This window comes from Peromyscus eremicus, chromosome 15 (assembly GCF_949786415.1).
Source record: "Peromyscus eremicus chromosome 15, PerEre_H2_v1, whole genome shotgun sequence".
Taxonomy (NCBI): Eukaryota; Metazoa; Chordata; class Mammalia; order Rodentia; family Cricetidae; genus Peromyscus; species Peromyscus eremicus.
Genome location: NC_081431.1, coordinates 71,754,001 through 71,770,167, shown reverse-complemented (window position 1 = coordinate 71,770,167; position 16,167 = coordinate 71,754,001). Strand labels below are relative to the sequence as shown.

Genomic DNA, 16,167 nt, shown 5'->3' with positions numbered 1-16,167 from the left:
GCTGGGTCTCATGGAGGCATTTCCTCAACTGAGGCTCCTTCCTCTCTGATGACTCTACTTTGTGTCAAGTTGACACACAAAACCAGCCACTAAACCCTATCCTGGGATATAGTTGTTCCAGGCACTATAAAAATGGGATAAGTTCAGAGCCACTGTTTACATCTCCCAGGAGCTCCAACCCAGCTGGGCTATGACAGGCACTGCCACTACTCCTGAAGTTTCATCTAAGGAAGCTGCTATAATTTCAGCCTACAGCTTCCACAGAAATCACAGGAGCTGTCATTACTTTAAATGGTCTGGCCTAGCTGTTGACAGCTCCTGCTAATCTACATACCCAATGACAGCTCCAGGAGACTTCAAATCTGCTACTACAGCTTTGAAGTGTCCCATGACCGTCCCAGAAGACTTCTCTTTGTCTGCTGCATAATCCAGTTGTCATCAGTATGGAAAAGATTTGGCTGGGCCATGCAGCCACCACTTCAGATATTCCCACTCTGGTCAGAAGAAGAATCTTTCCAACCCATGACTGCTAGCAACAGTAAACCTGCAGGCTGCAAGATGGTGCAGAAACTTCAGACATCAGAAAAAGGAATGTAAATATGTGGGCCTGTCCCCCGTTTCCTATATATGCAGTCTACCTCTTACTCTCATTGGGTCATGTAGAGACCTCCATCCTAGCATTACCAACTGTACTTAGCACAGGCCCTGATAAAGCATCACTCAGATGAATTTATGCTTATCATGTCTTCTACTGCAGATAGAAAACACTAAGTTGGTTGCACCAAGAAGAGCAGCTAACACCAGGGCTGCTGGTCCAGAAAATGCCTAGCAGCCAGAGGGCAGCTGAAGTGCTCCAGTGAGCTGCCCAGAGCAAAGAAAGAGTTGCCAAAAAAGCTGCAAGATTTGCCAAGAGAAGCTGGGAAAGCTGTTTAACGCTACCTGCTGAGAGTTGCTATTACCTCAGAGTGCAGAGATGTGAACCCTAAGAAATGAGAGCCACTGGCACTCAAGAGCTCAGAGATGTAACACTAAGAGAGCTATAACCAGGTCCCAGTGACAGATGTTACTAAACAAGGTAGACTGAAGAATGATCTTTAGCCTCCACATGCATATACACATAAATGTGCACACACATGTATATAGAAATCTGCTCATATACATGAAGACTACAGAGTTAAATCACAAGGTACTACACTTAAGTTTTTCATACAAACTGTAACTATAGTAGAGAAACAAAGAATATAGGATAAAATATTGATGAAATGTTTTAAAATGGTGGCCAGATAAAGAAAAAAACACAAAAATGTTAACTAATTCATTGTTACCAAGTGATTAGCCACAGAAAGATGTTTCTCTAACAAAAACTAACCCTAGCTCAACTAGGGTTAAGTTGTATCTCAAATCCTGTGAATGACTGCTTACTTGAAATCTAAAATACCAAATTCATCAATGGCCCAGCTGCTCAGGGTTCTATCTTTGGAAATCAAGTACCATTTATTCCCTTAATGAAATCAGTGTATTTCAGACCATTTTGATTTTACAAGACGTTTTATATATCAGTGAGACACAAGTCCTATTTCACTCAATTATCTATCCTGATCAAATGAAGAAGAGATCTATGAACACATGAATATATTAAATGTTTCAAATAAAAAACTCATCATACAATGACATAATCTTATATTTTAAAACAATCAGGACTTTCATTTTTGGTTAGACAGAGTAGCTGGTATTGAAATACTGTCCTGTCACAAACACCTACAAAAGCTGGATATATGTGTGGGGTGTGTACATATATACATACGTGTAATGTGTCCGTGTGTATTTTTTTAAAGAGACATCAGACAACTTATGATCCTTGGGGGGTAAAAAAAAAGATGAGCTAAGTTCTACATTGGCTTTGTTCTTGTGGGCATCTCCTAAACAATGGTATTAAGAAAATACTGACCAAGAAGAGAGTAGCAAGCAGTCTTAGCTAGGGTGATAGAATGAAAAGTATAATTGCAGGTGAATTGTATAGGTTATTAGACAAGAAAGATCAAAAGAAAAAGCTACCAAGATCTACTTCAAAATTCTGCAGTGCACTCATCTGTATTCTAGGACAGAAAGAGATTCAGAGGCTGCATGATTCTAGGAAGACAGAGGACTCCAGGTTCAATCGGAGGCAAGAGATTTTGATGTGCACCTGAGGCATGAGTTGAGAACTCAAACACACTATGCTCAGACTAAGAATAAAGTTGGAATAGACCCAAAGAAAGTGGACAGCATGACTGAGGATTGTCTTGTAGTCTCCATACAAGCTTACATTATTACATTAAAAATAAATAGGAAATAAATAAATAAATAGGAACTGGGAGGACGACTCAGAGTTAAAATGCTTGCTAGACAAGCATAAAAGCCTGAGTTTGAATCCCTTTATCACATCATAGATAGATAGATAGATAGATAGATAGATAGATAGATAGATAGATAGGAACTGGGAAAATGGATCAGAGAGTAAAGTACTTGCTACACAAGCATAAGAAACTGAGTTTGAATCCCTAGCAGCCACCTCAAGCATTGGTATTGTGGCATGTCCCTGTAATCTTTATACTGAAGAAGTAGGGAGGGAAGATAAGCAGATCGCAGGGGCTTGTTGGTCTGTCAGTCTAGCTTGAAATGTCAAGTTCATGGTGCAGGGAAAGACTTTATCTCAAAAGTAAATAAAATATGGTAGAGAGCTACAGATAAAAAAGATACAAAGTTGAACTCTGGCCTCCATATACACATGTGCATAGGCAAGTACAATCACCCATACATGTGCACCCATATACCACATATACACATATGTTGTGGTGTACACCTATAGCCACAGCTTATGGGAGTCTTGAAGGAGGAAGGACTGAAATTAGTTCGAGACCATCCTGAGCTATGTAGTCAGTACCAAACCAATAAGCACTACCCAACAAGCCTGTCTGAAAGAGAGAGACAGAGACAGAGAGACAGAGAGACAGAGAGACAGAGAAGAAGGAAGAGGAGGAGGAGGAGGAGGAGGAGGAGGAGGAGGAGGAGGAGGAGGAGGAGGAAAAGTAGTAGAAGTAGTAGAAGTAGAAGAAGAAGAAAGCAAGCTGGGCAGTGGTGGCACACACCTTTCATACCAGCACTTAGGAGGCAAAAAGGATCTCTTAGTTCCAAGCCAGACTGGTATACAGATCGAGTTCCAGGACAGCCAGGGCTACACAGAGAAACTGGGTCTCTAAAACTTAAAACAGGAAAGGAGGGAGGGAAGGAAGGAGAAAGGGAGAAAGGCAGGCAGCATGCAGAAAGAAAAAAGATGAAAGAAAAAAAATCTTCAAACATTAACACAAAGGTGCACCAACTTGGATAGGGTAACTACCCAGAATTTTTTTAGCAGAAATGTCATTTTCAGTAACAAATCAATATATTTCAAATACGACATGAGACCCAAGAACTACACTTGCCCAATGAAAATGCAATAGGCAAAAGCTAGATCAACTGTTCACACTATAAATCTAACTAATAGTTTTCTCATGCTTAATATACAATTACAGTTTAGAGAAAAGGGCATTCCAAATTAAAAGCATGACTATAAGTTCTATCATATAATACAAAGTTCAATTTCTCATATATTCCAAAATTCACCAATTTACCGTGTGTTTTTACACTAAAATGACCATTTCTATTTTAACACCTGATTTTACTTTTTTGTGAGGGAGGGTTGAGATGGGGTTTGGCTGTCCTAGAACTTGCTATATAGACCAGGCTGACCTTGAATTTACAGAGATCTACCTTGCCTCTGCCTCACAAGAACTGGGATTAAAGGCATATACCACTATAACCAGCTAATTTTACTTTTAAAAGTTTTGTATTCAATAAACTTCTCAAGGCAGACACTGTTGAAAATCAATCTGAGGGAGACTAAAGAAAATGTTTGCTTAAAATAACAAAGTAGCTGATGACCCAGGCTGCCTCCATTTTAGGCTTAAAAGCCTCCATTATTAGCTTAAAAGACATTATAGAGTCATTCCTGTTTATGATTAAACTTCTGTTTCTCAAGGATTAGTCTATGCCCCCCACCTGTAACCTTAACCACAAATGGTGCTGTACTGCTTGTTCCTGGAAATAGCAACCATGTCTTTGTTTTGAAACTACCTTGCAACCCTACCTTTGTTTCAAAAGGTTGTTATGAGTACCTGTTACGACTACCTTGTTATGACAACCTTGTAATCATGTCTTTCTTTCAGGAGGTTGCTATGACTAACTTGTTATGCTTATGTTCTGCTCCTGTAATGCCATCTATTTTGCAGGCCAAATCCCCCATTTGGAAACCCCCTACCCCTGAGCTATAAAAATGTCTTCTTCACATCCAATGCTGATCTCCTGAAACCCAATTTTAGGGAGAGACAGACTATGTACATAAATAAAAAGTCTTGCTTTAATTAATTTGGCCATGATAATTTGTGATCTTTTCTCCTAGCATCTTTGGGATTAACAAAGCAAGGAAAAGACTACACTAACAAAAATTTCAAAAATTAAAAGCAACCTAAGTAGATAAAACAAAGCTAGCAATGTGAGAAAGGCCCAGGAGCAAGCCAATTTTTCTAAAAACACAAGTACAAATAATCTTTGAAAAAGTAAGTCCAGAGAAGACTTGGAGAAGATTTGAGAAGGTTTGTTGATGAGAGATTCTCCAGACCCCTACTCCTTTTCATGCACCACCACCAAACCACTGCCCCTTGTTATTAGGAGCTAGGGGTGGAAGCTCTGAAGAAAATAAACTTCAACTCTGGGCTAAAGGACATCAGGAAGAATTAATTTTTACTACAGTGAAAACAGGCAAGACTGTAGTAAGTGAAAGTCTACACACTGAATAGTTGGTAACACTCAGACCCCTTCTCTCACTCACTAAGATGACAAAGCAGTTAGGCTCTCCAAACTCAAACCAGATAACTGGGGATTTTTTTTCCTCTAGAGAACACAAACACTAAACTAACCAAATATTATTACATAACTACTATGTTTTTGGAAAGAGGACAGAGGAAGTGTTTGTATACAGAAAGGGGATGGAGATGAGACCTAAATTCTCATTCTCCAAATAAACGAAAGAAAAAAAAAACCTCACAAAACTAAAAACATATGTAACAATAAATAGTAAGTAATAAATAAATATCAATTATGCCTAAGGAGTAACAAAGCAAGGATCTGCCAATTTTGAACTTCAGTTTTGTTAATTATGTCCTTGACTAAATTTCTTTTAAGTAATACAATATGTGTGAAAGATATTTTAAAAAGGAATTTATGTGGTGCTGGAGAGATGCCTCAGCAGTTAAGAGCACTTGTGGCTTTTGCGGAGGACCCAGGTTAAGTTCCCAGCACCCTACATGGCAGCTCACAACTGTCTGTAACTCTAGTTCTATGGGACACTGTCTCTTCTGACCTGAGATCTCCTGCATGCCCACACACACACACAAAAAAACTTTTTAAGGGAATTCATGTATCAAATTGAAGAAGAGTTAGTTATCACCTAATAAATACTATTTAATATTTAATGATATAACAATGTTGTAATAAGAGGGAGGGAGGGGGGGAGAGAGAGAGAGAGAGAGAGAGAGAGAGAGAGAGAGAGAGAGAACGCGCGCAAGAAAGAGGGTCCTGTCTCTTTGTAAGTAGCCTAATGACTCATACCATTTTTGTATTTGTTAATTAATGCATCATAACTAGAAGAAAGAAATTCCCAAATTTCTCTTTAAAAATACGACTAACCAGGCTGGTGACAGAGACCTATAAAACCACTGTTGTGCTCTGAATGTAATTGGCCCCAAGAAGCTCATAAGGAGTGGCACTATTAGGAGGTGTGGCTTTGTTAGAATAGGTATGGCCTTGTTGGAGGAAGTGTGTCACTGTGGGGGTGGACTTTGAAGTCTCCTTTGTTCAAGCTATGCTCAGTGTGACAAATAGTTCACTTCCTGTTGCCTGCAGCTCAAGATGTAGAACTCTCAGTTCCTTCTCCAGCACCATGTCTACCACACATTACCATGTCCTGCCATGATGATAATGGACTAAACCTCTGAGCTGTAAGCGAGCTACCCAATTAAATGGTTTCCTTTATAAGAGTTGCTATGGTTATACTGTCTCTTCACGGCAATAGAAACCCTAACTAAGACAACCACCAACTCAGGAAGTTAAGGCAGGAAGGCAGCCAAGTTCAAGGCTTGAGTGGACTACAGAGCAAGCAAGTTCAAGGCCAGCTCAGCACAACTTTGTGAAAGTCTGTCCCAAAATGAAAACTAGAAAAAGGGTTGGGAACAGAGTCCAGTGGTAGAATGTTTGCTTTGCATGTTCAAAGCCCTGATTCAATCCACAGTACAACATAAACAAATATAAAACTATTATTGTAGAATAGTTCTAAATAAGTATTTCCTATAATTAAAAAAATAAAATTCATATTAACTTAAAATAAGATTTATTAAATTTGTATCTCCAAAAGAATCTTTTTTTTTTTGTTTTTTTGTTTTTTTGTTTTTAAAGACAGGGTTTCTCTGTGTAACAGCCCTGGCTGTCCTAGAACTAGTTCTATATACCAGGCTGGCTGGCCTCGAACTCACAGAAATCTGCCTGCCTCTGCCTCCCGAGTGTTGGGATTAAAGGAGTATACCACTACCACCCAGCTTCCTCCAAAAGAGTCTTAATGAGTTCATAAAAGGGGCAAAAAGTCTTGTCAATTGTCTGATACATAGTTTATATTAATCAGAAAGCATATTAATCAGAAATATTTATGAAGGAGAATTCTCTTTACTTTTTTTATTTCTGCTTGGCAATCTACTCTCCATCTATTAATAGATAGTAGGAAACAAGAAATTTAAAATCTAAGTTTTAGAAAGTACACTGAGCTGCTGGGTTAAATAATCTCATAAATAATGATATTTTCACTATTTTGCAGCTTGTTTTCAAATGTGAAATGAAACTTAGGATTTTTTTGAAAGGTAAATTAGTGATCCTGCTACATACTAAGTTACACACAAAAACATTTAAGCTTAAAAAACTAGTAAACAGGACTGGCAAGATGGTACATTGGATTGGATAAAGGCACTTACTTGCCTTGTAAGTCTAACAGTCTGGGCTTGATCCCCAAAACCTATGTAAAAGTGGTAAAAAGAGAAAACAAGCTCCACAAAGTAGTCCTCTGACTTCCACATTCACACTGTGGCACATGTGCTCCCCCTAACCCCCATGCACATTATACATGAACACAATAAGTAAAATAAAGGTTGTTTTTAAGTACTTGGTAAATATTAAGGTTTTAAGTCACAGATTTCAAAGTACAGATAGACACAATCAGGAAACAGATGACATGTCATTGCAGAGACTTTGATATGAATATGGGCTATATATTAAATAGTATCATATATAGAATGCTAAATTTTGGGGTATGACAATGGTATTAGAAGACTCTCATGATGCTAAATACTTACTGGTGTGTCTACCACTTACTTTCAGGGAGTTCAGGAAGAAAAGAGAAAGTAAATGTACAAATGTTAACACCAGTTCAGTCTGGGCAAAGGGAGCTACATATTCAGTATACTATTCTTCCATTCCAACTACAGATTTGAAGTTTTTAAAATAAAAAAGGTATGTGCATCCTTGTATGTCAGGGTCCAGCCCAGTGTTGGGGTTCAGCCCTGACCTATCGAAGGGTCCCTTGAAGAGGGAAGTAAGGAATTGAGAAATGCTAGATAGGAAATACAGAAGTAGATGAAGAAAAAAGAGAGAGACATAAGATAGTTTTGGAAGGGCCCTAGGTCAATACCCAGTCGCCCCAAGTTTAATCATGATGAGCTTTTTATACATTAGCCAGGGGAGGAACAAAAGATCTCCCCTGTTGGTACTAAGTACCAACAAGTGTAGACCCTTCAAAACACCTGGTAACCATGCCCTTGGCCATATTATCTCACTATGCAGTCCTGCTGGGCAAAGCAAGCTCAGACTTTCTGACCTTGAATAAAGCCTTTCTAGGGTGCTTCTGTGGACCTCGATACTTGTATATATTACTAAGACATGTAAAGAACTTAAGAGCCTATAGCGGAAATAATCCAAACACAAACAAAGAAAAAAAATGGAATAACTAAACAGAGATAGGCAAATGGATACACTATGGTATGCTCATACAAAAGAATAGCATGCAGCAATGAAAATGAATGAACTAATACTAACATACCACACTGGTGAAACTCAAATGAGGAACAGCTGAAGCTAGATATTAATAACAAGAACAAATACTTGTTGGATAAATGCTTTTCAGACAATACTTATGTAAGATCGGTCTTATAACTTATCTTTGTTTAACAAAAGTTGTATTCACAGACAGTACAAATAAGGCTTTAGTGAAACATATTAGGAAGGTATTTAAGACAAATTATTTTCAGACATCCTCATGCACATTATAAAACCACCTGCATACTACTGATCTGTTCATGAACTAGGATGCTCCGCTGTTTGTGAACAGTTAGTGGGCCGCACTTTTTGAAAGATCTAGTTTGAATAAGCAGGTATACTGGATATACACTTGTATCAAAAAGACTTCCTTAACTAAGAATGTTCAAACTGTACTATTACTTAATGGTTTTAGTTTTAAAATAAATCTAAATTCAGACTAATATCCAGAGACGATGGTGGTGGTGGTGGTGATGAAGAAGCTAAGGCAAGGAGAAGAAAATAAAATACTCACATTAACTCTGAAAGCCTGTACAGTGTTATCCAGAAGAAGAATGTTGCAAACCACCTCTGTATGCTGTCTGTCTCGGGCCAACTCCGATGCTCGGACATTGTAGGTTCTGCCAGCAGGCAATCGGAAACGTGCGGTCATTACTGTCCACACAATATCTAGGTTAAAAAAACAAGAATCACTAAATAAAAGGAGTGGTGCAAGATACGTATAGCTTAAAAAAAAAAAGTTAATATGTATTTTAAATTAAAACATTGACAGAAAACAATTACAAGTTTTGAAACATCAAGATTAAGAAAATTAGGTATAAAATTACATATAAAGCTAAAATCACAAGCTACCCTAAAGAACTTTATCTTGCACTGTTCTACTGAGAAGATTCAATGGGTTAAAGTTTCAGGAAGTCATATTCCAATTCAAGATACGTGCGCTTAAAGGGTGGAAGGAACAGGAGAGCTCGGCAAGTGCGGTGTCGCTCACTGATGTGTGTTCTAAAAATGCTGCAGAAGGACAACAGGGGAGAAGATTGCTTCATTCCAATCACTATTGTTTTCTTTTTATTTAGAAAAACACTGTAGAATAACAATAGCGAAGATTATTTTATTTCAATTTCAACCAACCACTCTATCTTTTTTTATGGGAAAAGGGAGGTGTCAGGGCCTTACTATGTACCTAGGTTGGCCTGGAACTCCTGCCTCAGCCTCCCAAACAGCTGGAACTACAGACATGTGAGATGTGCCTACGTCTCTGAGATTTTCAATTTTTACATAAGTGGAGGAAATACATAGATCACCTCTAAAAGAACAAACTTGTCAATGATAGCTATTAAAAGACAATGAAACTGTACTTTCAAAGTTCTGAAACTTATTCGAAACACTGAATTCTATACCCAGAAAACTAACAGTCATATTAGAGAGAAAAAAACAAAAACGAAATCATTTCAGGCATTCCATGACTCAAAATTTAAAATCCACACAACTTCCACCTTAAAGACAATGCAATAAAGGAAACTGAGCAAGGAAAAACACAGACATTTAAGATATTATTATTACTATTTTGGTTCTTTCAAGACAAGATTTCTCTGTACAGTCCTGGCTGTTCTGGAACTCACTCTGTAGACCAGGCTGGCCTCACACTCAGAGATCCTCTTGCCTCTTTGGGACACAAAACAAAACTAAATATACTTAAGGAACCTGAAATTACACAAAGTATGTTCCCTGAGAACAAGAGAACTAAACTACAAATTAACAATAGAAAAGTCTCCAAACACAACGAAAGTAAATAGCATACTTCTAAGTACGCATTAGACAAAGAAGAAATCTTAAGGGAACAAAAGATACACATAATTAAATAAAACAGAAAACATAATACAGCAAAACTTGCGGGTTACATATATAGCAGAACTAATAAGGGAAATTTATAGGACTGCATGTATATAACAGAAAAATGGGACATACCTCAAACCAATAATCTAACCTCCTTCAGAACAGAGAACAGAGAAAAACCTAATGAAACCACAGCAAATGGGAGAAATGAAATGCTTTTCTGCATTGATTGAAACTTATCACACTTTTATGATAAAAATTCTCAAAAAAAAAAAAAAAGAAAAGGGCCTTCCTCAAGGAAGGGTATCTAGAAAAGCATTCTGTGGTAATACTGTGTTCCCCAAAATATTGTGCACCCTAATAAACTTATCTGGGGTCAGAGAACAGAACAGCCACTAGATATAGAGGCCTGAAAATGGTGGCGCACACACCTTTAATCCTAGCATTCCAAAGGCAGAGATCCACCTGGATCTCTGTGAGTTTAAAGACACACTGGAAACAGCCAGGCATGATGACACACGCCTTTAATCCCAGGAAATGATGTCAGAAAGCAGAAAGGTATATAAAGCATGGAAACCAGGAACTAGAGCTGGTTAAGCTTTTAGGCTTTCAAGCAGCAGTTCAGCTGAGATCTCAGAGGCTTCCAGTCTGAAGAAACAGGATCAGCTGAGGAATTGGCAAGGTGAGGTGGCTGTGGCTTGTTCTGCTTCTCTGATCATCCAGCATTCACCCCAATACCTGGCTCTGGGTTTGATTTTATTAATAAGAACTTTTAAGATTCATGCTACAGCATTCTATATGGCTCCTATCCTAATTAATTGAATGGTTAGAGTCTAAACATTTTCACCCTAAAATCAGGATCAAGGCAAGTAATTCCATGAAAGTGAGTGGTGAATGGCAGGGTGCATACAAAAAGAACTAAAACTGGCCATGTTTGCAAATTACCTGATGTATACATAGAACACATGTTAAATTTCAAATATAACCCCATGTATAAAAGCTAAACAAAAAATAAAATGTACAAATATAAAAACACATACAGAACGTTATGCTAAAAACTACAAAAGGTGAGCTGAAGAGATGATGCCCAGGATGGTGAGGTGCCCCACCAAGCATGCCAATGTGAAGGGCTGTCATCTTACTGGGAGACATGAATTTTAAATTATGTTTTTCATTGAATATTTCTGTAGGATGTACTTCTCTGTAAGTACTGTTGAACTTAGTGTATTTTACTCTTCAAACAAGAATTTCAGCCATTCAAATCATATAGTCTAAAGATTGTTTGAAGTGTGTTTAAAATATAATTTTGAAAACTCTGAGAATACCTGGGAATACTGATTTACTGTCCTGGAATGTCAAAAATTAACATGCCAGGAATTTGTTTTCTTTTCTTTCTGCTCTTTTTTTTGAGACAGGTTCTCATTGTTATAGCTCTAGCTGGCCTAGAACTCTCTATGTAGACCAAGACAGCCTTAAACTCATAAAGATCTAGGGCTGAAGAGATGGCTCAGTGGTTAAGAGCACTGACTGTTCTTCTAGAGAACCTGGGTTCAATTCCCAGCACCCACATGGCAGCTCACAACTGTCTGTAACTCCAGTTTTGGAGGACTAGACACTCATACTAAAACACCAATGCACATAAAATAAAAATAATTTTAAAAAAAACTTACAGAGATCTGCCTGCCTGTGTCCACAGAGTGCTGGGATTAAAGGTGTGCACCACCACGCTGTGTTTTTGAACAAATATACACATAAATTTTAATGAACCATGCTTTTGGTGACACATCTAACACTAGTTCCTCAAACTTAGATAATGAAGATTGTTTCATGTTTTCTTCTAAAACTTTCACAGTTTAGGTTCTATGTTTAAATCTGATTCGGAGTACTTTTGAATATAAAATGAGAGGTAGTGTGGACTGAGGCTCATTTGTTATTTTGTATATATACAACTCTATCATTGTTGAAATGCCATTGCCCCCCCCCTTTTTAATTAATTTTATTTGGAGATAGGGTGTGTGTGTGCCATGACACCCATGCAGAGATCAGAGAACAATTTGTAGTAGCAGATGCTCTCCTTACACCACGTGGATTCTGGTGAGTAATCAAACTTGGCAGCATGTACCGTCACCTACTAAGCTATCCAATACCGGACAATACCATAGTTGTTTTATATTCAAAAGTACTCAATGAATCAGATTTAAATATAAAATCTAAACCGCAAACCTTACACAGATACACACAGACACAAGCACATAAAATTTAAAAATAAATCTTCAAAAACATTTCCATTGTACTAGGTATAAATAATATACAGAAGACTTAAAAGTATACAACGAGATATGTGCAGGCTTTATGCAAATATTACATCATCTTATATAAAGAACTTGAGACACCCACAGACTTTTACCACAAACACAAATAAATATCCTAGTATAAATAAGGGCCAAATGTTAAGAATAACAACTGTATCCTCTTTGGATACAAGAGAACAAAGGTTTTAAAACAATCTAGAGGAATGAAATGATCATGTTTTTCCTTTAATAAAGTTGTACCTCTTTCTCACAAGAATATTATGTTGATTCTTAATTTTTCTTAACAATTACCCTAAGAAATTCTGGTTTACATTACTTTCCTAATAATTAAAACAATATACCTTTATTTTGAAAACTAGAATACTAGGTTGGGTCTACAACATTTTTCTAAATGGTGTATCTCTTGACTTTGCAAATGATCAATTACATTAAAAACAGACAATCAACTGCTAGTTGAATTTCATGAAATGAAGAGACAAGAACGGAGAACCAGCACTTGAGCTGGTTACTTCTTAGTTACTACATCTGGCCTCTTCCTTTTCTTGCTTCCAGGGTTATAAATCTCCAATACCTACTTTCAATCTCCTGGAAGATGGGTTCTGAGGCAATAGAAGTGCTTGGATTAGGAACAGTTTAGAATGAGGAGAAGCTGAAGAGGTCAATGATTTCAACTTCACTCAAGAAAGTCCACTGACTTAAAAGTCAAATGCTCTTCCTGCCTTACATGTAGCTTTCAAATTATTAGTTTATTCTCCTTTAAATGACCAACTCTAATAAGTATTGCCATTATTCATCTTATTTCTAAGAATTCTTAATTAACTTTATCATTAATTAAAAGAATGATCTTCTACTGGCTAATTTGCCTGGTAACCCTGGATTTACTTGATAATTTGTCAGTAAAATATGTCCAAACACTAAGAAAGCAAATGTCATTTAAATAACCATTTTCTCATTTTATTACTTTTCTGTGTTTCATTTGAGAAAGCTAAAACAAAAATGCTAACAAAGAAATTAGAATTAGTAATTTGACATCTATATAGACCAATAAAGGAATATCAAATGGCCATAGTTTATAATTATGTGAAGCTAGAAGGTGACACTTAAGTGCTCCTAACAACCTTATATACCAGAACAACAAGTTGCATGGAGTTATAATTTAATATCACTTGGGTTTAACAGTTTATTATTGGAGCAGGGAGAAGCTCAAAAAAAGCCATGAAACAATGTATCTAGCAAAGCACTGACAACTCTCTCCACCTACTTTCTTCAATATCCACAATAATAACGCACAACTTTCTATTACTGTCATTATAATCATATTTGCAGAAATGGAGTATCACTGAAAATTAATAACATTTGTTTAAAGCAACAAAAGAAAACAAATAATTTTATTTAGAAACAAGTTTCTTGATTCTTAAAATGCCAAGAAAGACTAACCTTTTTCATGTTAGTAGCTAATAAATGTTACTTACCCTAGTTACAGTACTTACTAACTAGTCTACATAAAATGTTCATCCAATAAAAAAGCACTGAACTGAGTTCAGGTTCCACATAAGTATATACTTGAACATGAAAAAACTTAGCAATCACTTGAAAGTAATTAAGCTACCATTTGTTGAATCTTAATCTTTATAATTTCCAATTTTTAAATGCAAAAAGTAGCCATCTGAAAGGCTTTAGTTTAGTACGTTTAGTACATCCAACTTTATATGAAAAGAATAAAGAAAAGATGGAGGAAGCATTTCTAAAAGAGGAAGTAAGTCTGCTGGAAACCCAGTCCTCCAAAGGTCAAAGAGCACTGGTAAAGTGTCAAAATCAACATTTTCAAAGGTCTGGAAATTTACAAAAAGGTTAAAACAAACAACTGAACTTCACTAAGCATGAGCTTTGTAGCATTTTAATGGGATTTCTACCCAATTCCCTAGTTCCAATAATGTAGGCCCTTTGAAAAACCAAAAGGAGACTGTCCAGAAAAACAGATAGGCTGACTGCAGAGCTTCACCTCTCCCTCTGTTCCTCCAAAACCAATCCCCCAGCCTCAATCTCAGCTCTGCAGAATACCTGTGGCAGCCCCCCAGCCCCAGCTCCAATCTCCAGTGGATCAAACAGATCTTCCCCTCCCAACTTCTCCTACTCCCCTAGTAGAACTACACCTGACTTCTCAACAGAGACTCAAAAGGGAGAAGCATCTGGATATATTGCTACAGTCTCTAAGAGACCACAGATGCCAGCCCAGACTACTATAACCAGCAAAATTTTCAATTACAATAGTTGGAGAAAATAAGAAATTCCATGATAGAACCAAATTTAAGCGATATCTATCTATAAATCTAGCCCTACAGAAGGTACTAGATGGAAAGCTCTAAACTAAAGAGGTTAACTACACTCAAGAAAACACAGGGAATAATCCAATCTAGCAAATCAAAAGCACGCACACAACACACACACACACACACACACACACACACACACACACACACACGTACACATACAAACACACACACCCCAACCAAAGTAACAAGAATCAACAAACACAGCTCACTGATACTTTTCAGCATCAATGGTCACAACTGCCCAATAAAAAGACACAGACTACAAGAAGGGATACAAAAACGGAGTCCATCCTTCTGCTGCACCCAAGAAACACACCTTAACATTAAGGAATCAAGGATAGACATTACCTCAGGATAAAATGATAGAAAAAGATATTCTAAGTAAATGGACCTAAGAAGCAAGCTAGTGTAGCCATTTTAATATCTGACAAGACTTCAAACCAAACTAATCAAAAAAGATAGGGAAGGACAATACACACTCAAAGTGGGGAGAAAAACATATTAAGAGGACATTGCAATTCTTAACGTCTAGGTACCAAACACAAGGTCACTCAAATTAAAAAATAAAAAACAAAAACCTACTACAGCTTAAATAAGGTATTAATCCTACACAGTGATAATGGGAGATTTCAATACCCAACTCCCACCAATAGACAACTAGGTCATCTAGACAAAAACTACACAGAGAAATGCTGGAGCTAACTGACGTATAAACAAAATGAGCCTAACAGATACTTACAGATAATTTCACCCAAATTCAAAAAACTATACCTTCTTCTCAGCACTTCAGGGAACTTCCTCCAAAACTGACTACATACTTGGACACAAAGCAAGTCTCAACAGACAGAAAACTGCAATAACCCCTGCATCCTACCAGACCACCACAGATTAAAGCAGGATATCAACAACAACAGAAACAACAGAAAGCTTACAAACTCGTGGAAACTGAACAATTCTCTACTGAATGATAAATGAGTTGAAAGAGAAATTTTAAAAATAATTAAAAATTTTATAGAACTGAATGACTATGAATACACAGCATACCCAAACTTTCGGAACACAAGAGGCCAAGTTCACAGCACTAAGTGCCTACATAAAAAAAAATCAGCAAGATCTCATAGTAGCAACTTAACAGCACACCTGAAAATTCTAGAACAAAAAAGAAAAAATCACACCCCAAGGGAGTAGATGGCAGAAAATAATCAAACTGAGCACTGAATAAATGAAAAAAAAAAAAAACCTAAAAAACAATAGAATCAATGAAACAAAGAGTTGGTACTTTTTTTTACTTTTTCTTTTTTTCTTTTCTTTTTTTTTTTTTTAAAGACAGGGTTTCTCTGTGTGAAGATGCTGGTGAGGATGTGGGGTAAGGTGAACACTCATCCATTGCTAGTAGGAGTGCAAGCATGTACAGCCACTATGGAAATTGGTGTGGCTGTTCCTCAGGAAGATGGGAATCAACCCCAAGATCCAGC

At 37.1% G+C, this 16,167-nt stretch overlaps 1 protein-coding gene across 4 annotated transcripts in view; it reads right to left on the bottom strand.

Moving 5' to 3' along the window:
- Ptpn4 (protein tyrosine phosphatase non-receptor type 4) overlaps window positions 1-16,167 on the bottom strand; it is a 184,403-nt gene that overhangs the window by 142,569 nt on the left and 25,667 nt on the right. For all 4 annotated transcript variants that reach the window (XM_059280465.1, XM_059280468.1, XM_059280467.1 and 1 more), the window contains one exon: window positions 8,726-8,880. In XM_059280465.1, the coding sequence (XP_059136448.1) occupies window positions 8,726-8,863 (138 nt within the window). In that variant the 5' untranslated portion in view covers window positions 8,864-8,880. The remainder of the gene's footprint in view (window positions 1-8,725; window positions 8,881-16,167) is intronic.